This window comes from Tamandua tetradactyla, chromosome 24, assembly GCF_023851605.1.
Source record: "Tamandua tetradactyla isolate mTamTet1 chromosome 24, mTamTet1.pri, whole genome shotgun sequence".
Taxonomy (NCBI): domain Eukaryota; kingdom Metazoa; phylum Chordata; class Mammalia; order Pilosa; family Myrmecophagidae; genus Tamandua; species Tamandua tetradactyla.
In genome coordinates, this window is record NC_135350.1 from 32,776,739 (window position 1) to 32,803,264 (window position 26,526).

General features: G+C 35.8%; 1 protein-coding gene across 3 annotated transcripts in view; it reads right to left on the reverse strand.

Annotated features, from left to right (window-relative positions):
- GRID2 (glutamate ionotropic receptor delta type subunit 2) overlaps positions 1-26,526 on the reverse strand; it is a 1,588,850-nt gene that overhangs the window by 246,114 nt on the left and 1,316,210 nt on the right. For all 3 annotated transcript variants that reach the window (XM_077142855.1, XM_077142857.1, XM_077142856.1), the window contains one exon: positions 21,486-21,681. In XM_077142855.1, the coding sequence (XP_076998970.1) occupies positions 21,486-21,681 (196 nt within the window). The remainder of the gene's footprint in view (positions 1-21,485; positions 21,682-26,526) is intronic.

Genomic DNA, 26,526 nt, shown 5'->3' on the forward strand with positions numbered 1-26,526 from the left:
ACATTGGTAAATCTGTCCATCATTATGATGTCTACCAACTATAAAATGTCTCATATCTATACACTCAAAAAAAACCCCCTGGAAATAGACAATGTTAAATAATTATTTTATAATGATAAATAAAAAGTCTTCCAAGAATAAATTTTCATTGTGGTTTGAATTTGTTAAAAATGTAAAAATGAAAATATTTCCAACTAGTTTGTGTGAAAAGTTGCTATCAAGAAAGACATTTTCTATCAAAATTTCATTTAAAAAATTTTCCATATTTGGTGGATTGTATTGAAAACTTAATGTTATTATAAGCATAGCCAAAGGTGTATACCTCTTTTATTTAATAGACTAATCTTTGTGAGGTATCTATTTCAGACATGACCACCATTAGAACCATGAGTCAAAACAAACTGAACTTAAATCAGATATTTGAATCTCTGTATCAACAAATCTTCTGAAATGAAGATTTCAGAAAATAGTGAAATATAAATTACTTTGCTCTCACATAAACTATTAAAATGATATATTTAAAATCATTTTATAGATGGTTGAGAAAAATTATGAGTGAGAGTGAATGAGAAAAATTGCAATGAACAAATATAGTAAAATTCAAACTAATTTAAAATTATTGCTTATTTTATCTTTCATGAATATGTATATAATTTATAACTAAGGAAAGATAAATACATTAGGGGAACAATGTTCAATGATTATTATTATTATTTTTTGCTAGGGATGTGTAATCAGAAACGTCTGGGGACCCTTACACATCGAACAAACTGAAGTTGTGAGTCAGGAATCACTACTGAGAAACTTTGAGAAGACAGGTGTGGTAGAACTGGAAGACTTTCAACAGTGATGAGGCAGAAAATTGGGAAATATTTTATTTTTGCTTAAAAGGGTCAATATGGCCCCTGGGCAAAATACTATAGCCCATGCTTGAATAAATACTTAATTTCTACATACTTGGAAAATATAGCAGTGATTATAAGAAGCAGCTTGGGTTTGTTGAGAGAAAGTCATGACAAATTAATATAATTTCCTTAGAGATAGGATTATTAGACTTTAGTTGTGGAGAATGCAGTAGAATTCACATATAAAAATTAATATGTAATATTAAGGCGATGCAAGGGCAGCTTAGTTTTAGAATTCTCGCCTGCAGTGCGGGAGTCCTGGGTTTGAGTCCCAGAACTGGCATATGCCAAAAAAAAGAAAGAAAAAGTAATATGCAATATAAACAAACATAAATTCAACATGGTATTTTAGATTGTTTTGTTTTTTCAAGATATTCTTGTCAATAAGAGAAAATGATATGTTAGATGATAAGTAAACATAGATTTTAAATTAATTAAGAATTATATGCAAAATATTAGTTAGCAATTTAAAAGATTCCCTGTAAGGTGAAGGAGATGATTTTTAACAATTGAATTGGAAAACTTACATTGGTAAGTCTGTCCATCATTATGATGTCTACCAACTATAAAATGTCTCATATCTATACACTCAAAAAAACCCCTGGAGAGAACAAATATATTATTTCATGCAAAATATATTATTTCATGCATTCATGCCAACATTATGTTTTTGTACATGCCCACATTTAGCCATGACCTCAAATCTTCTATTAATAACTCTAATGAAGATTTAATAGGCTTACTTCAAAGACTTGCAAATGACCTAAACCTGGAAGGAAAAGAAAAAAACAAGGAGCAACTTAATATCTATAAATCTATAAACTTTTTTGCATAAGAGAAAAAGGACTGGATAAGCAATTCTATAGAAGATGCAAGTCTCTGAGCTATGTACAAGCTCAAAGAATCACAAATATGATGCAGCTTTTGAAGTATGGCATCTCGAATGAGGGCAATTCTAGTGTGAGTATTGAAAGTTTGTGTTCAGCTTTTGAAGCAATCATTTAAGACATTGACAAAACAGTTAAGTCCATGGTATCTGAGCAATCATTAGAAAGATGTTCAATTTAAAAAGTAACAATTTGATTTAGAAAGTAACAATTTAAAGTTGAAGCTAAACATCCGAAGGGTTTATGCTTGTTCAGACAGCAACAAGAAGCAGTGAACGGATGATATAGGGAGATAGACTTCGTGCAGTGTGAGGAAAGCTTTTAACAATTGGACTCTTCAAAAGTGAAATGAGTGGGCTTGTGAGAACTGGAGAGGAGGTTTCTGCATATCATGGGAGGTTGTCTTTAATCATTCCAGACTCCTTACCAGTTCTAATGTTCCTAGATACTGTATATAGTCAATAAACAGGATTTTTTTTTATAATTCTGAAATTATATTTTATAGTTATGCTTCTACAAATCCTAAATGGAAGGCAAGCCCAATTACAAAAATATAAATATCTAATAACACTGTGATGTACTCAAAGTTTCTCACAGACAATGGTCTCTATCACCCCATTTTTGTTTGTTGCAACACACATCTTTCTGCATTCACTCCTCACTCCTTTGCCCTGTCTCCCTCGATTGAGATGTCTTCTTCTCCAACACCACATGGAGCTTATCTCTCTTTTATACTGGTCTGGTTTTACACTGAAATTATATCTCATCACCTCAGATACTTGGAAGTACATTAGACAAACATAAATTAATCCATGATCTGGAGGCATGGAAGCTATCAGGCAAAGTTCTCATTTAACACATTAAGGTTTATTTTTTGTGTGTGAAGATACTCACTTAACTGGATAACAAATTGGTCACAGAAAGATATATTTTAAAAAGAGAAATAAAGTAGAAATGACACATTTGTCTAAAATTAGCAGTCCCTAGCAAATGTCCTGTGGTAGTTAGGTTCAGGTGTCAACTGGGCCCGGTGAAGGTGCCTAGTTCTGTTACTGTGGACATGAGCCAATGGTACATGAACCTCATCTGTTGCTGATTATATCTGCAGTTGGCTAGGAAGCATGCCTGTTGCAATGAAAGATGTTTGGTTTAATTGGCTAGTGCTTAAATGAGAGAGCTCAACGTAGCACAGCCCAGCAGCTCAGCATACCTCATCTCAGCACTTGCAGCTCAGCCCAGGACTTTGGAGATGCAGAAAGGAATCACCCCGGGGAAGGTTGTTGGAACCCAGAGGCCTGGAGAGAAGGCCAGCAGAGATCACCCTGTGCCTTCCCACGCAAGAAAGAACCTCAGTTGAAAATTAGCTGCCTTTCCTCTGAAGAACTATATATTAACTAAATAAATCCCCTTTTATTGAAAGCCAGTCCATCTCTGGTCTGTTGCATTCTGGCAGCTAGCAAACAAGAACATGTCCCAAGTAGTGGTTTCTAAAGTATAACTATTTTTAGTGACAATGAAGCAGTATTTGGAAAAAACTGAAGATTATAAATTTCACTTTCCCAACATCATATATTTTGAATTCTAATATTTGACATTTTAAAATTCAATATATTTGGAATATCTTAGTCAAATAATACCTTATTACAGTAAAAGAAAATCATAAAGGCAATTTACTTTTGACCTCCAATTCACTTTAGTTTAATGATTTTTCTGTAATTTTTGTTCAAATTGTTTGTCTATTCAACAAACATTTATTAGAAATCTTTTCTATTTCAGGCATCATTCTAGATGCCCAGAATATAGCAGTGAGCAAAATAGATAAAAAATCTGTCCTTGGGAGCTTACATTCTAGTGTAGGAAAACAGTTTAAGAAAGTAAGTAAAGTATGCATTTGAAAGTGTGAAGTGCTATGGTGAATGACTAAAGTAGGGAAGGAGAATATAAAATTCTAAGCTATGAGGAGTATTGCATTTTAAACTAGAGTGGCCAGAGAAGTATCGCTGAGAAGGCGGCATTTAGCTCTATGGGGAAAGAGCGTTCCAGGCAGAGGAAAGGCAAGCGAAGGGACCCTGAAGGAAGGCTGTGCTTGGCAAGTTCAAGAAACAGCAGAGACCAGATGAGCTAAAAGTCAAAAGATAATGTGGTGGGGATGGTGCAGTGGTGGCTCAGTGGCAGAATTCTCCTCTGCCACGCCCGCGACCCACATTTGTTTCCCAGAGTCTGCCCAGGTGAAAAATAAAAATAAAATGATAATGTGGTGGGTAGGCATAGATCAGGCTCGTGCTCGACCTTGCAAGGCATTGTAAGGATTTTGGCTTTTGCCAAAATGGAGGAGGTGGGGAGCCATTGGATGGTTTTGAGCAGAATGACAGGTTCGCTCAGCATGTTACATTGAAAATAGACTAGTGGAGTGGAATCAACTGGGGACCAGGTGTGAGACGATAATCCAGGAAAGAGATAATGGTGGCCTGAACCAGGCTAATGGCAGTAGAGGTGGTGAGAGTCTGCGTGTGTTTTAAAATATAAAACCAATAGTATTTGCTGGTTGATGTGAGATGAGTATAAGAAAAAGAGAGGAGTCAAGGACAAGCTCAAGGTTTTAGGGCAAAGAAATTGGGAGAGTGGATCTGCCACTAAGAAGGAAAAGACTAAAGGTGCAGCAACTGTTCATTTTTAATATAATAAATTTGATTATGCATTAGATATACAGCTGAGGAATAGAGAATTTCAAATGGGTAAATATTTTTTGCCCAATTAAGTTATTCAGGGCCTCTTACAGCTCACCCAACTTAAAAGATGTACTTGTTGGTTCAGACAAACACAAAAACAAAACAAGAAGCAATTCCAAGGTTATGGACAATCCTCCTGTATTTCAAATACCATATTACCAAATAATGTACAAAATAATGTCGATAGCACTTTGGTATGCAGGATTAAAAAAATGAGACTAGGTTATATATTATTGTATAAACTATGTGGAGCAATTTTCAAAAAGCAGTTAGACTGACAGACTAAATTCGATTCTCTAGAACAGAGAAGAGGTTGTTTAAATTTGCCCAGAGAGGGAGGAGTGGTAATGAGACTATCTCTGTTGCTTGAATTGCATAGATGTGTATATCTTATATGTTTTAACACAGAGAAGTAGAATATTGATATTTTGAGCTGAAAAGCTGATAGTTGCCTCTTGTGTTCCACAATCTGAGACCAGTATTTTACTTGACTGTAATTCACAAGTTTCTTGCAGGCTAAATATTTTATACACAGAATTAAATACATAAAAGTATTAAATGCAGCACATTTCTGACAGTGATATCAATCCAGGTAGAGATTTTCTATCACATTTACATACCACTAAGCAGACGAGGTGCTCAAGCTTAAGGCATTAGGTGTGACTCAGCAAAGGCAGATTGCTGGCCTGCTGTCTGGCAAGAAGGCAACAATTAGTGAGTATCTACTCTTTCCCAGGCACTTTCTCTTAAGCTCTTTAAAAATAAACCTTGTTTTTTCTTCCCCTCATATTACCCAGACCTTATTTTATTATAGGTGAAAAACAAACAAACAAACAAACAAACAAAAAACCAAAGCAAAACAGAACAAAGCAAAAACTGAGGCTCAGGGGATTAAAAAGTAGATTACTTATTGAATTAACACAATTCATTTGCATTTTTCTTATGTTGTAGACTGTACAATTTATTTATAATCACAATGGCTCTCAGTAAAATAATGTATCTTCTAAGCAGAATAGATTTTAATATTTTTCGAGCTGATGTATATGGTCTCAGGCTCATTGTGGGTTTAAGTAAGAGCTTTTGCTTTGATTAAGGGAAGCTGACATTTAGAATTATGTTTATTTAGGTTGGCAAAATACTCATTCGAGTATTTTGAATTTTGAAACTTTTTTTTCATAGAATAGCTCCCCACCTTCACCCCTATTGTTCCCTATTAGGGTATGTTACAAATTATGCACCATATTTAGGGAAATCTACCTGGGGATCTTTCAAGATCACGACTAGGCTTCATGACTAGTTAGTGGTGAATTTGATTCAAATCCCCTCTCATCTGTTTCCAAAGCTTAAACAATGTAAGTTTAAGTTTAATGTATTATCTCAGACTCTTCAAGAAATGTTTAAGAAAGACTGGTTTGGAAATTGCCAGACATTAATAGATGAATCTCCTAAAATGTGGTGAAGATGTTGTTACTAATTTTAACAAGGAAAAAAATAAGCATGAATGTGGAAAAAATAAAAAGAATTCAGAATCAATCTTTCTGCACTAATCTAATGAAAACATAAGATTCAGGCATAAAATATAAAATCTGCTATGTACATCTGTACAGAGTACATATACACTGAACACAAGCACATGCACTTAGACCAATATCGGCTGAAGAGTTCACTATTTTTATATATCTGCTATCAATCTGATATAATATTTTACATGAAAAGAAGGAGAGTATTTATTTAATAAAGGCTTTTTGTCTTCCTTCCCACCTTTTATCTCCCCCTATTCTCCTTTCTCCTTTTTTTCCTACCTTGTTTGCTGTCTGCTTTTCAGGGCCTGGACTGGGTTGACTTGAGTAAAGCATTTGCCTCAGCTGCAAAATTTAAGGGAGCACCAAAAATGCAGAAATCAAGATATATAATATTTTAATGCAGCATTTTAAAACTAAATATTAATACAAAAAATCCATGATGAACAAAATATCAAACTTTTGCATGAAGGGAGCATTGGTCAGTGCCATGTGGGGCCACATAAGAGTCTGAGGTAGAGGGAATGTCAGTACTGCTGATCCTGTCTATAGCAATTACTGAGGCTTTTTGGACCCCCTTACATTTTGCACCTTGGCAAGTACTTCCCTTGTTGACCCTTGGCCCAGAGCAGCTGGGTTCTTCCTACCTTGCTTTCTAGCCTCTTAGGCAAAAAGTACAAAAGAAGTATACTCGAATGAGTATTTTGCCAACCTAAATAAACATAATTCTAAATGTCAGCTTCCCTTAATCAAAGCAAAGGCTCTTACTTAAACCCACAGTGAGCCGGAGACCATATACATCAGTTTGAAAAATATTAAGATCTATTCTGCTTAGAAGACACATTATTTTACTGAGAGCCATTGTGATTATAAATAAATTGTACAATCTACAATGTAAGAAAAATGCAAAAACTATCTAGTCCCCTTAAGAATACATATAAAGTACTTAGACCTGGAAATCTGGGAGTCTCAATTCATTCATTATCCAAGATTGCTCTTAAATATATTAGCCACTGAAGTTGGAAAGAAAGGCTAAAAATCATACTCGAGATCAATAGCTCAAACTAGAGCTTTCTTATTGGTTAATTCAATAAAGACTCATGGAACACTTATTATTCATGAGTTACTGTAGGGACGACAGGGATAAACTGATGGATCAGGCATGGGTCCTGACCCAATGAAGTCTACAATCTCAAAAGGCAGACACAGATAATTATAAAGTTAAGAAAATATCATATGTGAAGATAGATAAATTATTCTGAGAGTTTAGAGAAGGAGAAAATTTTATAGGCAAGGGAATGAGGGAAGACTTCATAGTAACAATTGAGCTAAACTACAAAAATGAAGAGCCAATGGACACAGACTGCAATGGGGAGAAGTGGATTCCTGACAGAAGGAAAGGAATGAGCAACTCCTGATATGTGAAAATATTAAAAAGTATTAAGAGAGCGCCAGCAACTTAGTTGATAGGATTAAAAGGAATGCCAAAGGGAAAAGAAGAGACCTAGGCTAATACCTAGCACAGAGTAGGTGTTCAATAATGTTCTCTGAATGGAAAAAATAAAGAATACTGAAAAGGTAAGATAATGCCAAATCATAGAGATCTTTGAATGCTCGGCATGCCGGTTTGAAAGTATTATGTACCCCAGAAAAGCCACGTTTTAATCCTGATCCAATCTTGTGGGGACAGCCATTTTTTTTTAACCTGATTCAGTACTATAGGTTGGAAACTTTTGATTATATTATCTCCATGGAAATGAGACACTCCCAGTTGTGAATGTGACATTTTGATTAGATGGACATATGACTCTACCCTTTCTAGGTGGGTCCTGATTAGTTTACTAGAGTCTTTAAAAGGGGGAACACTTTGGAGAAACACAGAGCCGATAGAAACTTCAGAGCAGAACTGACACAGATGCTGACACTTGAAGAACAGAAACGTGGATGTCTGGAGATGCTTGAAGCCCAGCAGAGGTCTCCATGAGATGTTAAGCAAGCCAGAACCTGGAGAGAGCCAAGGGAAGCCAAGAGATGAAAGCCAGCTCCAGAAAAGCAAAGTGAGGAACCCCCACAGGAACAGAGGCTGAAAGCAGTGGAACCCAGGAGCAAGGGACCAGCAGATGCCAGCCACGTGAACTCCCAGCTGACAGGGCTGTTTCAGACCCATCAGCCTTTCCTGAATTAAGGTATCTTTACCTGGATGCCTTAGTCTGGACATTTTCATAGGCTTAGAACTGTAAACTTATATCTTGTTAAATTCCCTTTTTAAAAAGCTACTCTATTTCTGGAATATTGCATTCTGGCAGTTTATAAACTAATATACTAGGATAAACAATTTTCTCTTGAGATAAAGCAGAACCTTTGTTATTGAGCAAGGATGAATCACTATCAGAACTATGCTGAAAGTTGATAAATTTACAAGAAAGCGTCAATCAATTCATTATTTCCATAATCCAGGAGGGTAGTCTTGATGTCCTGCAATACTAAATTGGACACAAGCAATGAAAAAAGGGAATAAACAGGAGAGATGTTGCTGAGGTAGAAGTGATAGTTCAAGCAATTAATTGGCTCTGGCAAGAAAGATGAAAACATTGAAAATGACTCTGCAGTTTGAAAGAACACTGGAAGATAAGCATCAACTTGTGAAGAAAGATAATTAGTCCAACGTTAGACATGCGGCTGGCAGGGGCACAGACAGGGCAACCAGGTGAGATGTGCAGCAGGCAGATAAGTGTTGTCTTGTTTCTACAACATAAATTCCAACACAAGGGGAAAAGCAACACTTGCCACTTGATGTCCTCACTCAACCTCTACTTTCTGAATAATTGCATGTAAGGAGGAAAGATAGGAAGGGTTTTCTTTTTCATAGTTGAAACATCCAAGAAAACCATGGACTTGACAATTCTGGTGGTATCAGTTAGGGTGGTATAAGATTTTAGATAACCTCGACGTACCTAAAGCTTTGGGGTATCTATAGTTCTGCACTGGAAGGCAGAAGAACAAAATGAATGGCTTGCTTGGACTAAATCACAGTGGAGGCCACCGGTTCTTAAGCTTTAGATACATTAGAATCACCCAAAGAGCTGTTAAAATATTGATTTCTGGGCCCCACCGTGAGACTCTGATTAAGTAGTTCTAGTGTTGGGTCTGAGAATTTGCATTTCTAGCAAGTTCCCAGGTGGTGCTGACACTGTTTATCTGTCCACATTTTGAGGATTACTGGCTAGGACAGCATTTTTTAAATAATGCCCAGAAAAGTGACTCTCATGAAATAATCTGTGAACAGTCTTCATCAGACCAGATGGGTTGCTTGTTAAAAATTTAGTTCTCAGGGCCCCATTCCAGATCCAGGAAATCTTAATATCTGGGTTTGGAGCTTGGGAATAAGCATTTTGAACAGTCTCTCTAAGTAATTTAGTACCTTTTAAAGTTTGAGAACCACTTTAAAGAAATTGCAATGTAAATTAATTCGCTTTGGGAGAACATTAGAGACTGAAGTTCTTTAATTGTGGTAGAAAGAGCAAGTGACCCAGAGTTAAGATATGTGGGCTTTGGCCATAAATCTTGACACTAATTCGTTGTGTGGCCTTAGGTAAATCACTTAACCTTTTTAGGTATAATTTTCTCATCTATAAAATAAAATGACTAAATGGAGGACTTCCACAAACCATTTTAGTGCTATGCCTGCAATTCTGGGAATAGTGATGGGAAATGGCCAGAGATAGACAATTTAGCAGAGTTTAGGAAAACCAGTGCTTCTCCATTGACTGCGTCAGAATGACGTGAGTTTTTATTTTTGTTTTGCTGAATTACACGTGCCTCTTCCTCCATTCTGAATTCTCTCTTGCTAGAGGTAGGTTGTTAGGTTACCGATTTCGTCTGTCTTTGACAGTCACTATTGGAGTGAGCCATTTTTGTAGTCCAGATTGAGTCTTTCCTCTTTTCTGAGCTTTATATCACTAGCCAGAACAATCTAATTTTATTTGCAGTAAATGATGGTGATAACAGTGATTCAAATTTTTCTGCAAAAATATTAAAAGAGAACTTACATTTATGTATTTGAAAGCTTACATGAGAACTAGTAATGTGATATATTCAGTTTGTATTATGAACCAATTTCTTAAGACGGGAAAAGAGAAACTCTATCCTTTTAGTTGTGGAACTTTCTTAAAATCTATTTTATACCTTTGGATTCCAGTACTTAATATGAGGTATAATAGGAGAAACAAAGGAAAAACTGAAAAAGCAGGTTATTTTCTACCAAACATAAGTATGGTTTTATATTGTGATATATTTATTGCCCAAAATACCATTGAGGCGTTTAGATTTTATTTATTTTATTATCTCCTACAAAAAGTTGGTGCCACAGATGGCAGAGCCCTAAAGGATTTTGCAAGACATATTGCTTTATAATAAGGGAAATAATACAGTTATGGATATTTGAAAAGGAAGGGGGAATTTGTAATCAGAAACTTTAGTGGGCAATTAATCTGAGAACAATTAATCTGAGAAATGTAGAAGAGAGGACAATTAATCTGAGAAATGTGAAAGCAGACGGGTATGCTAGTCATGGCATCTATGCATTAGTATGAGAACTGAATGCAAAAAAAAAAAAAAAGAAAAACTAGAGAGCACTAAAAATAAATCGGAGTGAGAGAGGAGGGAGGGCCCTTTTAAGGATGTGAAAGGACAGCTGGCAAGTGGCTAGGACCATAGGTGTGTAAATGGAACCTAAACAGGATCCTAATTCTGCAACTGAGGGAAGGAGAGTGTCACAAAAAACTAAAAATTCAAAGCATGTTTTAAAGGCCTCCAGCTTAATGTATCGGAAGCAAATGCATAGTCATGGAAGTCCAATATTTTGACCAGAAGATGTCCACAGAAAAAGTGTCAAAAAATGTGAGCTCTTTCAGTATATACCTGCAACCACAGAAATGCTTTTGCAAAATTCCTGTCTATATTAAGGCTTAAGAATAGAGAGGAAGAGAATAAACAGTGGGCAGCTTTAAGGAGCAAATTTACAAAACCACTTAGATTCTCCTTTTGCTTGCAAAAGAAATGATGGTCTTTGAAAGTGATGGCTGGCAAACAAAATGTCTTCTGAAATATACACTTGGGAGTCTGGATTTGTATTAGGATTCAACCTTATGGTGATTGCTCGCCAGTACATGTGACAATATAAACACAGATGTGGACATGAACTGGAAGAGAACTCCTGAAAGGTTAAATGTAGAGTAACAGAAGAGATTAAGTACTACTAATATAATATTTTTAAGTTATTAAAATTTATAAGAAAAAGACAATTTTATCTATAGATAAAGGAGCCAAAAAATAATTTAGCAATTCATAGACACACATAAAAGTCATTACACATTAGAAACAATTTCACTTTCAATAACTATCAGAGAAATAAAAATAAAAATGAAGAACTTTTCATTCATCACTTCATTCAGCAATAAACGAACAAATGAAATAATACTATTTACTTCTAGTAATTTACTGGCAAGAAAGCAGGGAAACAGGTGCTCTCTTATTCTATTGAGAGGAGTCGAAATCGGCACTTCATTTTTAGAAACTACTTTGAAGGTAGTTACTAAATTTGTAAATGCACAAATTTCATTACAAATGTAAATTTTTAACCCAGAATCACAATTTTAGTAATGCACCTAAGAAAAATAATGCGTGTAAATATATATATATATATATTTTTTAAAAGAAAATATATGAACCATTCAGTGGGCAATGATTTAATAAATTATAGTAATTCATGGAATATTTTGAAGGTATAAAAGTTAGGTACAGATACATATGGTAACAAGAAAGAGGTGTATGACATATAAATTGAAAAAGGTAAAAGGCACAAGCATTTTTGTTAAAAAACAAAAAACACCATTATGCATTTGTGTGCCTACTTAAATACAGAAATGTCATGAAGCTGTAACTCTGGATATGAAATTGGATGAATAAAGACTATTTTAAAAATTATCGTTGAGATTATTATTTTTACTTTATTGTATTTTCCCAATAGTAGTTAAGGAAAAGTTTATGCGTTTTCAAATATGTAAAACTATGAAGATTAAGAATTAAACCATGGCAAGTCTACCACTTAATACATTCGCGAGTAGAGGGCCTCGTGACCATATGAGACCATGAGAGAAGGTGTGCACAGCCATCCTTTGTCATCCTGGGAACTATAAAGTTGGAATCCTCGTGGAGAAATTCTGGTCTGAGCCTGAGGATGTGTGTTAAACCAGGACTAAGAATAACGGCTTGAGGCTCTGCAGAAGGCCCTCTGCCGGCACCTGGGAGGCATACCTCTCAGATATGGCTACTAAACAGCTTGAAATAAGGGTCCATAGACTCACTGAATATTAAATCTTGAAGAAATCTTAGAATTAATCTATTCCACTTCCACAATTTTAAAGATGCAGAAAAAACCCTAGGTCCCAAGTGGCTATAGCCTTTTTTTTTCTTTAATCTGGGTGTTTCTTTTCAAATATTTTTTATTATTCTTTTCACACTTCTTTGCACACTGTGCTAGAACTATCAATTAAAGTTCATTTAGCAGATTCAGATGATATATGGCTGACAGCCATTTGCTTGCCCCTCCCACCCGAGTCATTCTCTGCAGCACCTTATACTCTATCTGTATTGCTTTCTTGATTTTTGTACCCTCTATGTTCTTTCCTCCTCTTATGCCTTTGTTCAGTCCATCCATCCCCATCCCACTTGCTCATCTCTTCCTTTTTCTTAGTTAAATCCAATTTATTCTAAGTTCAACATTGCTTCCTCTAGGAAGGCTTTGCTGATCTGATGAGCTCATTTCCCAGGTTACATCAGGCTCCCTTTCCCTGTGTTCTCATAATATCTTGTAGTTGCACCGTGAAGACACTTAGTACATTGCATTTTACTCTTCCCTCCTCATTTGATTCTTTCTAGCATTGCATCATCCATGCCTACCATAGTTTCTGGAACTTTGGAGCCACTGCATAAATGTTGATTAAAGCAATGAGTAAAGGGATAAATAAATTAGACTTGAACGTGGCTAATTAAAAGAATTGGCGCAGGTTTTTCTTTCATCATGGATCAAATCACCATGAAAAAAAAGCTATTTAAATTACTTCCTCTGTTAAAGCGACAGAATCATTATTTTTCATAAGCACCCACTTTAATTTAGAGAATTTATATACTCCTAAAATTCATTTCAGGATTCTGAAAAACAACAAAGAAAAAGGGGAAATTTTTCTTTAATTTGCTTTAGCTTTATACATATATTACATAAATTATACATGATGTATAGCATATATTATATATATTATTTTTTTAGAAAAAATTCTTATTTGTATAGTCTGCTGCCTGTGTTGAAGAGCTGGTATCCTAACCAAGTTAAAATGCTTATGACAACTTAAGAATTGTATAGTTTTAGGCTTCTTCTTTTTTCTTTGCGAAAATATCTAATCCAGACTGATTTTAATTTCAAACATCAATGAAGATTGTTATAATCAAAAATGTTTTAGAAATAATAGCTTAAAACCACCCAACCCCAGGCATTAAAAATGCTTTGGCAGGACCATTGGAAATTATCTCTTTGTGTTTCCACTCTTTCACCAGTGCAGCTATCGTCTTTCTCTGTGTGATTACTGTTGGATAGCAGAAAATATGTCAGTGGGATCTCAGCTTCCATCTCCATAGTGAAGTGGTAAAGTGAATCATATATTGTTTGTTGGAATCATTTGGCAACAGGGCAAATTAGTAAATCCATTGCTGCCTCTAAGCCCAGTGGTATGACAGCCAAGGACTCTTGGCATTTTCAAACTCAGAGCTGTTTAATATCATATCTTGTTTTTCCTCAGAAATGATTATTCATTTCTGTAATAAGGATCTAACCCAGATTTCAGGTCATGCACCCAGTCAGTAAATTACCAAGTTGCTTACTGAAGCTCAAGTTGGCCCCTATCCTCCTGCTGGCTAATGAATAAGCATCTACTTTGGCATTTTCACTTAATGCCAAATTAGACTATAGAGCTCTAAGAGGACAGGGAGTTGAGTAACCAGAAAAGAGGATTTCGCCAGTGTGATTCATGGGTTTTAGATGCATAAGACCAGGATCATCTCAGTGTGAAACTGTGTAATAGTTGAAATTTATTTTCTTCTCATAGCCTTCTTTCCTTTATGCAACTTGGTTCCCACTTACTTCAACTTTAAGTCTAAGCATGTGTCAACTGCTACCTTTCCAAGCCTCATTCAGCTGTGGGAAGTTGTTTTGGTTTGCTAAAGCTGCCAAAATGCGTATACCAGAAGTGGATTTGGCTTTTGAAAAGGGGATTTATTAGGCTATAAATGTACAATTCTCAGGCCATGAAAATGCCCAAATTTAAGGCATCAACGAGATGATACCTGGACCCTGAAGACAGGCCACTGGCATCTGGAACACCTCTGTGAGCTGAGAAGGCACCTGGCTTTGCTTTTAGCTTCTGATTCCCGTGGCTTTCTCTCTGCGTCCTGCGGGTCTTCTCTTAGTATCTCCAGGCATTTCTCTCTCTAAGCATCTGTGGATCCTCTCTGGGGCAAACTCTGGATTTCATCTCTTAACGTCTCTAGATTCTCTCCAGGTGCAGGGTCCTTCAGATTCTGTGGCTCCTTGCTTAGCAGCTCCCAGGGCTTTTCTGTCTGAGCTTTCTCCAATGAGTATTCTCTCTTCTTGAAACACTTCCAGATTCCCTCCCACCCCACCCCACACTATCTGCATGGCTCACACCCTGTTCTCCTTTAGGGCTCTACTCAAATATCACTTTCTTAGAGGTGTCTTCCCAGACCACCCAGTATATGATTGCAATACCCCTCTTCATGCTTCTGCTCCTTCTCATTATTCCTTATGGTACATATGCATGTTTGTCTGTCTTTCTCTCTACTACAATATAATCACTGTGAGAACAGGGGCTTTACCTGTCCTGTTAATTCTCCCAATGCCTCTAATAGTTCCTCATAAATAGCAGGTGCTTCACTGATTACTTGTAGAACGAGTAAGTAAAATGTCACATTCAGTTCACCTTGTTTTTGAGACAGAGCTGATAAAACCTGCTTAGGCTCAAATTACTAGTTCACAGTGTCTAGAATTTGTCTTCCTGCCCTGGTACTTTTCCAAAACATGTATATTAGCCCAGTTGATTTGACCAATCTTTGGATTGATTTTAATTTCAATACTTCAGTTTTCCAGCTGGGACTAGAGCTAGGTCCTGCAGCCTGGAGTCTTGCCTGGAGTCTTGAGGCCCACCTGACCCTTCTTAGTTTCCCCCACCCCACCTTACTGGAATGACGGGCTATTAAAGGCATGTCCTAAGTGGACTGATGCCCACACCAGGTGATGCTATCACTGACCGAATATTGCTGCTGCCTGCACCACTGCCATCTTCCCTGATGCCACAGGCTCATCTGAATTTACATGCCCTTTCAACTTTGGTAGTTTGAACTTTTAGTTATTTACCACTAAGGCACTAAGGTCTTGTGGCTAGAATAGGAGTTCTAATCCTTTTTTTTCACTTGGGCAGGCTCCGATTCTAATCTTATTTTGATATTCTTTTTTCCCTAGTGGTCTTATTGTCAAAGTTCTGGAATTATTTGTTCTTTATCACCTGAGTTTTAGTAGGTTATTAGGAAACTAACACTGCCTTCGTAATATCCCAGGAATTCTAAATTTCAGTAATACACACACAGATTATTCATCCCTGGTCAGATTCTTTCTGGTGACCTAGCAGTTTTCTCCATCTACTTTCAGAAATTACCTCTCTAATGCTCTAGTCCCTCATAAAATAATCTGATAGACTAAATTCCATTAATGTGCTAATCCCAGTGATGGCTTCACATTTTTGATCTCCAAGATGTATTTGGCTTTTTTTGCAGGGATGGACTTTCACTGCTGCAATTTCAGAATGTTGTCAAGTTAACATCATGACCTCCTAACTGCTTTTCCATCTTCCACCATGGCATCCTCAGTTTTTCCTCAACACAGCAGCCATCAAGATTTGCTAAAATATGATTTCTATCATAGTACTCTCCCTTTCAAAACTCTTTGAAGTGACAAATCTCACACAGAATAAAAACCAACTATCTTAGAATGCCTTGTATAACCCTATATTGGTGCTTCATAATCTTTAATATGTAGACAAATCACCTGGTGGTCTTGTTAAAATGAGATTTGCAGTCAGAAGAGCTGAGGTGGGCCTAAGCTTCTACATGTCAAACAAACTCTCTGATGATGCTACTTCTGCTGTTTGACAGGAGCACAGTTTGAGGGGCACTACTTTCCCATCTCCTGACCCCTATTACAATTCTGATCTTACACTTCTGATATCATCCCCTATTCCTGGAGCCACACTGGTTTCCTTCATTGTCTTTGAACATCCAGGCATGCTCCCACCTCAAAGACACTGTACTGGCTGACTCTTTGTCTAGAAACCCTTCACCCAGATATACTCATGCTTCTCTTTTTCATCCTTCTTTCTCTTCCCTCTACTTCAATATTCTTTCCTCAAATGTCATTTTCTCAGTGAGGTTTTCCTGATCACAAGCCACTCCCCTTCTTAATGTTTTCCATACTCTCTCTTACTTTGTTTTTCTCCTTTATATTTATCACTAACATACAATATATTTTATTCATGGATCTTGTTTATTGTTTGCCTCCCCCACTAGAATGTAAACTCCATGAAAGCAATTTGTTTTTCAGTTCTGCTCACTCTAGCAACTAATGTACTGCCTGAAACACAGAAGGAGTTCTGTAAGTAATTGTTCAAAGAATGCATGAAAAAATCAGCTATATCTTTTAAATCACACTTTTTCTACTTATGCAAAAAGTCCCTGGCAAAGCAGAAACAATTTTTTTTTCTAGTTTAATTAGTACGGTTTGGTACATGTGAATGTCTTCCAAGAACAGGAAGTCAGAACTAATCTTACTTTTCATTTATACAGGCTTCTTTGGTACAAGCAGCACTGAAATGTTAGAAGTGATCAGGTCAGACCTTCCAGGAAGAGAAACCTAATGAAAATAGTAGCATAATTAAGAACAATCCCAACCAGAGACTTTAATGGAGTCAATTCAAAGTCATAATTAGGTTCTAAGAATTGTTTTCCACAGTGCTGCAGAGTTTCCAGGAAGGCAGTTATTATATATATGAATTCTTGTCATAGATACTATAGAAGAAGTACGGCCTTTTGTGGAATGTTGGCCTAAAAGACCTCTGAGATCTCTTCTGCCGGCACAAATTAGAAATTAGTGACAGTGTATGGAAAGCTGCTGGGTGACTGTTCAAGGCTGGCTGCTTGAGGGAGAAACCAGGGACACCTTTCATGTGTAATTGTTCTCAAATTCATGAATCCCCAGTGTGCTTTAGCAAGGGAAAACATTTTTTTTTGATTGGTTTTGTTTTTTAATAGAAGCTGGACCAGATTTTGCAAATTGAACCAATATATATTTTATCAATACTAACTATTCTTTGGCTAATCAATTTGCAAAGATCTCTGATTTTGTCTGAAAAAATATATATCCTACATAAACAAGTTTGAGTTTGGTGGTTTCTACTGTGAATTCAGGAGGGAATTCTTCAATAGAAAACTGAATAAATATGGGGTTATAAACATTGGGGGATTTGTTTGACAATTTTAAACTTATAAGTCCCCTTTATTAGCAAACAGGAACTAGAAATTGTTCTCAACTTCTTTTATTGCATTTTACTTTTAATTTTGTCACAGTTTTTAAGTTAACCATAGGAAATATTAAACAGTTAGACTTTATAGTTGCAAATCCCATATATATATATTCTCTCAAGTAATCTTCAAGACCATTTTATGAGATGGGTTTGTGGCTCTAATCATACTATTTGATGCTTTACATATTTATTTTATTTAATCTAGACCAAACTGTTTTAAATAGGAATTCTTATTGTTATGATGAAAATCCCAAAGCCAAGATATGTAAGTAACTAGCCATGTCTATATATTTTATAAAGAACTGAGCTGGATTCAAACTCAATTTGAACTGCCTGCAAAGCCAGTGCTTTTATTTCTTACACTGTGATCACTTGAAAGACAAGTAAATGAGGCTCAGAGAAGCCAAGTGACTTGCCTAAAGTTACACAGCTAAGAACTGGAAGAACCAGAACAGAAAACTGTATGTAAATGCTAGGAAACAGAGAGATTTTCTGAAACAATACTGAAGAGTTAGTAGATGTATATGCATGTCTTGAAACATATATGCCTCAAGAATCTATGTGGTAAATGATATCCTATATATTTATGATTTATATATAAATTGTGTAAATACCTGGTCTAGGAGGTTTGCCTAATTTGTTTTAATACAAAGACAAAAAGGGATATGGTGTGTGTGCGCGCTCGTGTATGAGTGAATGTATGTAAGAAAGGAAGAATCAGACAAGGCCTTGTTTAAAACTCTCAATTTAACCGGCTACTATAAATTTCCTCATGCAATGCCTCAAGAGTCTCTAAATGATCTCACTATTTCCGCTCATAGGTAATCCTTACCCATTTTCCCATACAGCAGCTACACTGACTTTTCTGAAAGGTGAAATAACCGTGACACTCCACCATTTCAGTAGCTTTATTTTCAGTCCAAATAAAATCCAAATTCATACCCAAAGTCAACAAGGTCCAACCTGACATAATCCTTGCCTACTCACCTCATTCTGTGGTCTCTTATTCAACACGCTTTGGCCATATTGATTTTATATTGGTCTCTGGAATGCACCAACTTCTTCCTGCACTCAGGTCTTTGTGTATGCTATCTACACCTTGTCTGGGTGCCTTTTCACCCTCTCTTCCATAGGCCCAGCTCCGGATCAGGCAAATTACAGCTAATGTCTTATTGCCTCAGAGAACATTACTGGATCACCATACCTCAAATAGATTTACTATTTAATCTCTGCAATAGCACCCTAGTTCCATATTTCATGGCATTGATCACAATATAAATTATTTAGTTTGAGTACATGTTTTATTTCCCTTTTCTATATCTCTCACTAGACTCTCTATTTCATGAACTCGTTGATCTCTTCTCTATTGTTGGCTTTTATCTTTAATTTCTAGATCAGTACTTGGTGCATAATTGTACTCAGCAAATATTTGATGAATGAGTAAATGAATGAATGAGTGAGCATGAACGTTTGATTTCTAAATTTTTATTGGGAACGTGTGTGCATGGTTGAAGGAAAGAAGATGAAAATTCTCGGGAATGATACTATATAGAAAGTGATTGTAAAGTGTGGAGAACTTCAACTCCTCAATTGCAATAAAAATAGAAACTATGAATTTCTATTAACACTAATTCTCATGGAAGCAAACTGTCTTAGCAGAGGGCAATATGAAGGAAAATCACTATTCTAAGCACTATTTAGTATACTTATTGTGAAACTCTATTTTTTTTTTGTCATTTCCCAAGGATAGCTAGTAAATCCCAAAATGTCTAACTTCCTTTCTCCCTGTTCTTCAGCATATACAGTCATTCCACCTCAGTAACACAGGATACCATGTTGTACTTCTAGGATCCAATAGGCCTCTTGGGAAAAACAAGAAGGAAAAACTTGAGGATCAATATCGGGCTCTAGGATACTGCGATTAGTAACAGGGCGAAGGAGTTGAAAGGCATTGCTAACACCTCAATGATATTCACTTTCTTAAAGGTATCATCAGTAATTTGGTGAGAAGTTTTGTGTCAGCACCATCAGTTCTCAAAATAATGGTATCAGTGTGGGTGAAAGAATTACTAGGTTAACTCTAGGGTTACTAGGTTAACTCTAGGGTTACTAGGTTAACTCTAGGGAACTAGAGAAACAACAGTAGCAGGTGAAGGACATCATAAGCATAGGCAGAGAATAATGCTGGAACCTGTGGCTGAATGAGGTTTATAGTCATCAAAACATTTTTTGGCACGGTATTTGTGCTGGTTTGAAAGGATTATGTGCCCTAGGAAAGCCATGTTTTCATCCTGATCCAATCTTGTGGGAACAACCATTTCTTTTAATCCCTATTCAATAATGCAGGTTGGGATCTTTTGATTAGATTATCTCTATGGAGATATGACTCACCCAATTGTGGGTTTTAACTGTGGATTAGAGGGAGATGTGACTGTACTCATTCTAGGTGGGTCTTTATTCATTTACTGGAATCCTTTAAAAGAGGAAACATTTTGGAGAGCATCTTGACAGCAAAAGAGTGACAAGAACCATGAGAGCCCAGGTAGCCAGAGACCTTTGGAGATGAAGAAGGAAAATGCCCTAGGGGAGCTTAATGAAACAAGAAGTCTGGAGAGAAACTTAGCAGATGTTGCACATTTGCCATGTGCCTTTCCAGTTGAGAGAGAAACCCTGAACATCATCGGCCTTCTTGAACCAAGGTATCTTTCCCTGGATGCCTTAGATTGGACATTTCTTTAAGCTTGCTTTAATATTGGACATTTTTCATGGCCTTAGAACTGTAAACATGCAACTCATTAAATTCCCCTTTTAAAAAGCCATTCCTTTCCCGGTATATTGCATTCCAGCAGTTAGCAAACTAGAACAGTATTATTTTGTCTTTTTTCAAACAAGGAAATCAGACTTGGAGTCTAAATTATTCTGCTGTGGAAGGTTACAGAGAAAGATCGTTGCTCTTTTCAACAATTTTCATTCATTCATTCTGCATCTATTTATTGAATGCTTTAATGAGTAATTTTTATTGTGTTAGCCACTGGAGACAATCTAAACCACAAAACAACACAAGTCAGTTTTCTTGTGGAGGTTGATAAGGGCCTGAAGAAGAAAGAATTGCTTCTGTACATGTGCTTATAAACTACGGACCAGAATAAAACTTACCTTTAAAATTTTCACATAGAGAACTGCTTTTAAACCATTTTTTTTTTTACAAGTTATTTCTAAAGAATGGCTATGGCAAAATCAGATCTGAATAAAGATTTTCGTTTTTGGATATAGAAACTGATACAGGAACTGTATTTGTTGACAGGATTAACTTTCATTGTCAGATAGCTTCACATAAAAACAAGGTTTTCATCTAAAAACAAAAGTAGTATAGAGAATATCCTTGGTCATTTACAATAATCTGATAACCTGAGTGATATTTAGAATGGAACTTGTAAAAAAGTTTCCAGGCTTCATGTTTATAAGTCCTTGACCCTTTTATGAACAAAATATCAGCTTATCTTAATAGCTTTGCAATTCCATTGCAAAATGGATCCATTAGACACACCAAGGCAGGTTTTCAGTTTCTTGTACTGGGGCAGTGAACCCCCTTAACACCTTATTTAAGTTAATTAATAGAAGGTATACTTTAACTGAAAACTGTTTCAGAGTTAGAGAAAAATAGAAATGTGCAAATCTCAATTTAGCAGTTCAAACATGGGAGACTTGGTAAAAATTATTAATGAAGACCAGTGGCCAGTACCTTCTGAATGCCTGCTTGGGACTCCAGAACATTGTTCTCTGATCCATTGCTTCGGTTGATCATCCGCCACATTTGAGAATACATGCTGTCCCTCTCGAAAGGATTCATTCCCTTCATGCGGACATGCTCATATACTGCAGAATCCAGAACTGTGCCGTAAGGGAGGTCTGTTTGCTTGGAAAGGTCCTGGAGAGACCTTGATTATTGAGAAAAGAGACACAAGAAAGAGTACTGAATATTTTCAAGTAGAAACAAAGATGGAAGCATGCAGAGGGCAATATATATATATATATATATATATATATATATATATATATCAAACTGCTTTATTTTTTTTGTTGCTTCTTAATATAAAGGTATGATATATAGGGAGAACCGTTATTAGAGTATATGACACATATGAATAATAAGAAGACAAAATTGTGACCAAAAGAAAGGTGGAAAATTTTAGTGGTAAGGCAATGTTTTTATTGTGAACCTTCTTTCTGAAAAAAAAATCTAGCAATTCCATCAAAGCAAAGATAGATTAAACTAGATAAAATCATGTTATTTTAATTTGATATGTTAAGAACAATAGGTTTATATTTCTTTTAGGTGGTCAAGCTTAAATATTTTTATAAAATAATTATGTTTTACATAAACAGCATGCTTTGGGGCCAAGTATATACTTACAAATTTTAGGACATAAAATAACATTCTGGGCATTTGATATAATTTTCACAACTGCAGTTTTTTATTCAAATTCCTTTGATGCTCTTTCTATGCTATTACATTTGTTAATAATTATGATGTTATTACTCAAGGAGCAGTTACCACATACATATCAGACAATTGATATACATTATTCTTATAGCAATACCTCAAGTTTACAACTATTTCACTCATTTTATAGATGTAACAAGTTGAGAAAATAATTGACTTGCTGCATATGGCAGAATTAGTAAGAAATAAAGCTAGGGTATAAATGTAAGTCTTTCCAGCCCCAGAGACCATATTTTTAGCACCACAAGATGCTGACTCTTATTATTTTCACTATAGTTGCTCCAAGTTTACGTGCATTTGTGTGCACACGTGTGTGTGCATGTGTGCGCTTTTATTTGTATTCAAATAGAATAAATGGTTCTGGAAAGCTGCACATGTTTTCAGGTTTTTATTTCTAGGAATAAATACTCCAGTATTTTCAAATAAACTTTTTTGAGTTACAGATATTATCTATTTGCTTCAGCTTATCTGTCTCTAGATTGGTGGTTTATTTCCCTACATTTTAAGTCTCTGAGCCATGTCCATACTTCCTAACTTGGATTACTGTTAGATAACAATTACTGTTCCACATGGAACTCAATGAATTTGTGTTGCTGCCCAACTCTAATGACTGACATCTGAGAAGAAACGTGTGTCTTGGGCATACTCTTCAAAATCAAATGTTGGCATGCTTCAAACTCACTAACCTCTGGGAATGGGAGCAGATGCTTTGAAACATTATACCATATTTTGAACAACAATAAATGCTCTTAGGACTACGCAACCATGGACCATGAATCTCATCTAATATATGCATCTGGACTTTTAGTAAATTCGTAGATGGGGTTGCTAATGCTCTCTGGGGAGTGGGTGCTTATAACCAACACTACCACTGGGCAAGGGTATTGGGAATTCTCTTGCAGGTCACCAGTCTCTATCACAAACAAAAGTGGCTTTCAAACAATAAGTTATGGGCCATGATTGTTAAGGGAATATTTGTGCCACTTTTTAGTGGTAACACACTCCAAATTTAAACTGCCTTTTACTGAGTTTGGTCCTGTTGACATATATATATATATACCATTTCCTCCATAAACACCTTTTGTTCCACATATCTCCTGAATAAAACTAATGTATTTAAAAAGTATTTTTTTAAAAAGGAGATTTTTCTGGAATATTCTACATCTATAGGACTCAAACCACCATTTGTAAAAGGTAACTAAAGTGACAGTATATATGAACAACTGAGGGCAAAAGCAGGGATAAAAGTGAGCCACAAGTGGCTGGGGTGCAGCTTAATAGCAGAGTGACAGGGGGTTTGCTCCTGGGACGTACCATAATTATATGGGTAATATTATAGCAATAAAAATTTAGTTTCAAAAGAGGAATTTACTGCTCATTTACGGCAGTTTCTAGTGGTAGGAGTAAAACTGTATTATAAACATTAATGTTTTAAAATATTTCCCACTGTTTAGTGGAGGATGCTCTAATGTGGTAACACAACAGGAAGAAATGAAACACAGCCATGCATTTATAGCAGCAGGGCTCATTCAATTTGTATAAATACAAGGGCCATGGCTAAGGGTTGGATACTATTAGTACCAAATAGACCCTCAAAACCTATAAATAGAGAAAGCCCATGTTAGGGTTCATCAGAAACCTTACTGGTATAAGCTTGGCCCTGTGCTTCCTGGCAGTTCTGCAGTTAATCAGAATTTTATAAACTTGATTATAACTATGCAGAAGGCTTCAGCTTGGTAGAGGTGACAGTACAATCTAGGGGTGAAATTTTTTATGCCTACATCTAAATATATAATTATTTATAACTTGTCTGCCCTTATATTTGCACTAACAAAGTATTATTAAATAAATGCTATCTCTTAGCCTTCCATGAAAAGAAAAAGGAAATAAAATGTTGGAGTATTTAATATCACCATGTTTCTGTAACATAGCTTCACTCAAAATATTAGTTATGCAGCCAGAATATAGGGTTATAGTGAAAATGGTTTGATTGGCGAAGCTATTTTGTATATAATATATTATTTAAAAGAATATATCAATATGGTGCCTATGCAAGTTCTTAAAATCAGAAGGAAGGCAGTCTATTTTCAACACACTTCAATTTAGAATAGCAGACAATTTTGTAACTTAGAACAAAGGTGTGTTCCCTCTAGTTTCATTTCTGATATCAAGTTGAGCTTATAAATTTGCCTTGGGATATGTTTGCAATAAAAATTTCAGCTTGTCTGATTCAGCATCTTTCCATTATAGTATACCAAGATAGCACCAAAGGTGACAAAAATAAAATGACTGAAGGAAAATAAAGTGAACACAAATAGCTTATTATGGGAAGAGAATGCTGTTTTAGGAGCCTAATGCAGAAGGACAGTGCCCTATTACAAGGGGTCACTTGTTATTTGATTTTACAGCAAGATCAGCCAAAACGCTATGGCCTATGTTATAAACCCTTAAAAGAGATGTAGCAGGTTATTCTACAAGTGATAACTTTCAAGAAAATTATATATGAAAGCGAAAGTCTGAAGGAGTATGTCCAATCATTATTTTAAAATGCAAAACAATCCTAGAATCATTAGTAAGCACCTAATATATAAATTAATTTCCCATAGTAAATATTGGCATATCTTGTAGACAACCGGCAATATTTATTCAGACCAAAAAAAGTAATGGGCATTTCAGAGAAGAGTTATCTGTAAAAACACCCACACTAATATACCCCATTTCTCAAAAATTTATCATATAAACTCACATAAAACTCAGCAAATGCTCTCTCTGGGAATCAACCAAGCCTGACCCCACCTCTCCCTAATTCACAACTCCATCCAGATTCCCAGAGTAATAAAATTAATGTCTATTGGAAGATGTGGTGAATGATGTAAGAAAGCCAATGCTGCTTTATCCGTCTTATGTTCTCGACATCTTACTAAGGTTCTTTTATTTCTCACACTGGTCTCAGACCAGCATCCACCCATGGCCCAAAACAGTTCTGAAAGCTACTAAGTAATTAATATTTAGTTATTTATATTATGTATTTACATAATTATGAGTATTATATATATATTGTCAACCTGTTTAATTTAGGCCACTTCTAAAAAGGTAAGTTTTAGGAATTTGAGTGGATCTCAAAATGGAACTTTTTTTACAGGAACAAGTATTAAAATCTCTTTCAATCAGAATTTATGTTGATATATGTAACAATTTGATATTAGGTATATCTGATATCGATAGCTTTGACATTGGGTAGGTTAGATCTTGAAGACAAGCATTTCTCTCATTTGTGAACTGTGTGAATGTTAGGTACTAGCATGTTAGGAAATAATACTTTTATAATAAGGTGTCTGGAGGTTTGCATTAGAAATTGCACGTAAAATGCCTAACTTAGGACTTCGTCCTCTATAAGTGCTCAATTAATAGAAGTTGCAATTACTAATTTCACTAACTTTATTACTATTACTTTGTTCTCTATTATGCTTTCTGGAATTACCATCTACTCATTTTCCCAACAATTTGATTCATTTTCAGCTAGTTCCTTTTCCTCATCTGAGACCTTTCTCTCTATCTTTTCCTACCCCATCTAATCTGTCAAAAGTTACATACATTTTACTTGCTAAATCTTGCAAAATTTTTGCTACCTTTACCTTCCTATTGCTAATATTCTAGTAATTTCTACCTAGATAAGAATTTCTAAGTCTTTTCTCTGTCTCTCTTCTTACCCACTGCTAGTCTAGCCTTTAAATCATAGCTAAAAGGTCCTTTCTGATAGGCAAAGCTGAGCATATCACTCCCTAAGTGAAATGTTCCCTATATTCCCTGCTAGTCTTGAAAATGGTTAAACTCCTTAGCTCTCAAGATTCTTCAAAAATGTGGCCTAAACCTTTTTTTCTTTTCTCAGCAATCTCCTCTTGCCTCACACCATTTGACCATTCCTTGCTTCATCACAGCTCCATTTCTTGGCACAGGATATTTTCTCAGCATAAGATGTTTTTTACTACCTTGCCCATCTGGTGAATGCCTTGCTCGTCAAGACTGAACTCCACTGCCTCGTCAGTGCACTTCTAACACTTAATATAGTCACATTTTGGTATTGTGTTATAAAATTTCACTTCTCTGTCTACCTCATTAGAATATACATTGCTAGTTCTCGTAAATTTGTATTTTACTCATCTTTGAGACACAGAAGCTAGCCAAAGGCCTGGAAAATAGTCAGTAAGCAATGGCTCTTGTTTGTTTTGACCAGAGAATTCTATTCTTTACTGGAAAGACCCTTTCAGTTTATAAAGCC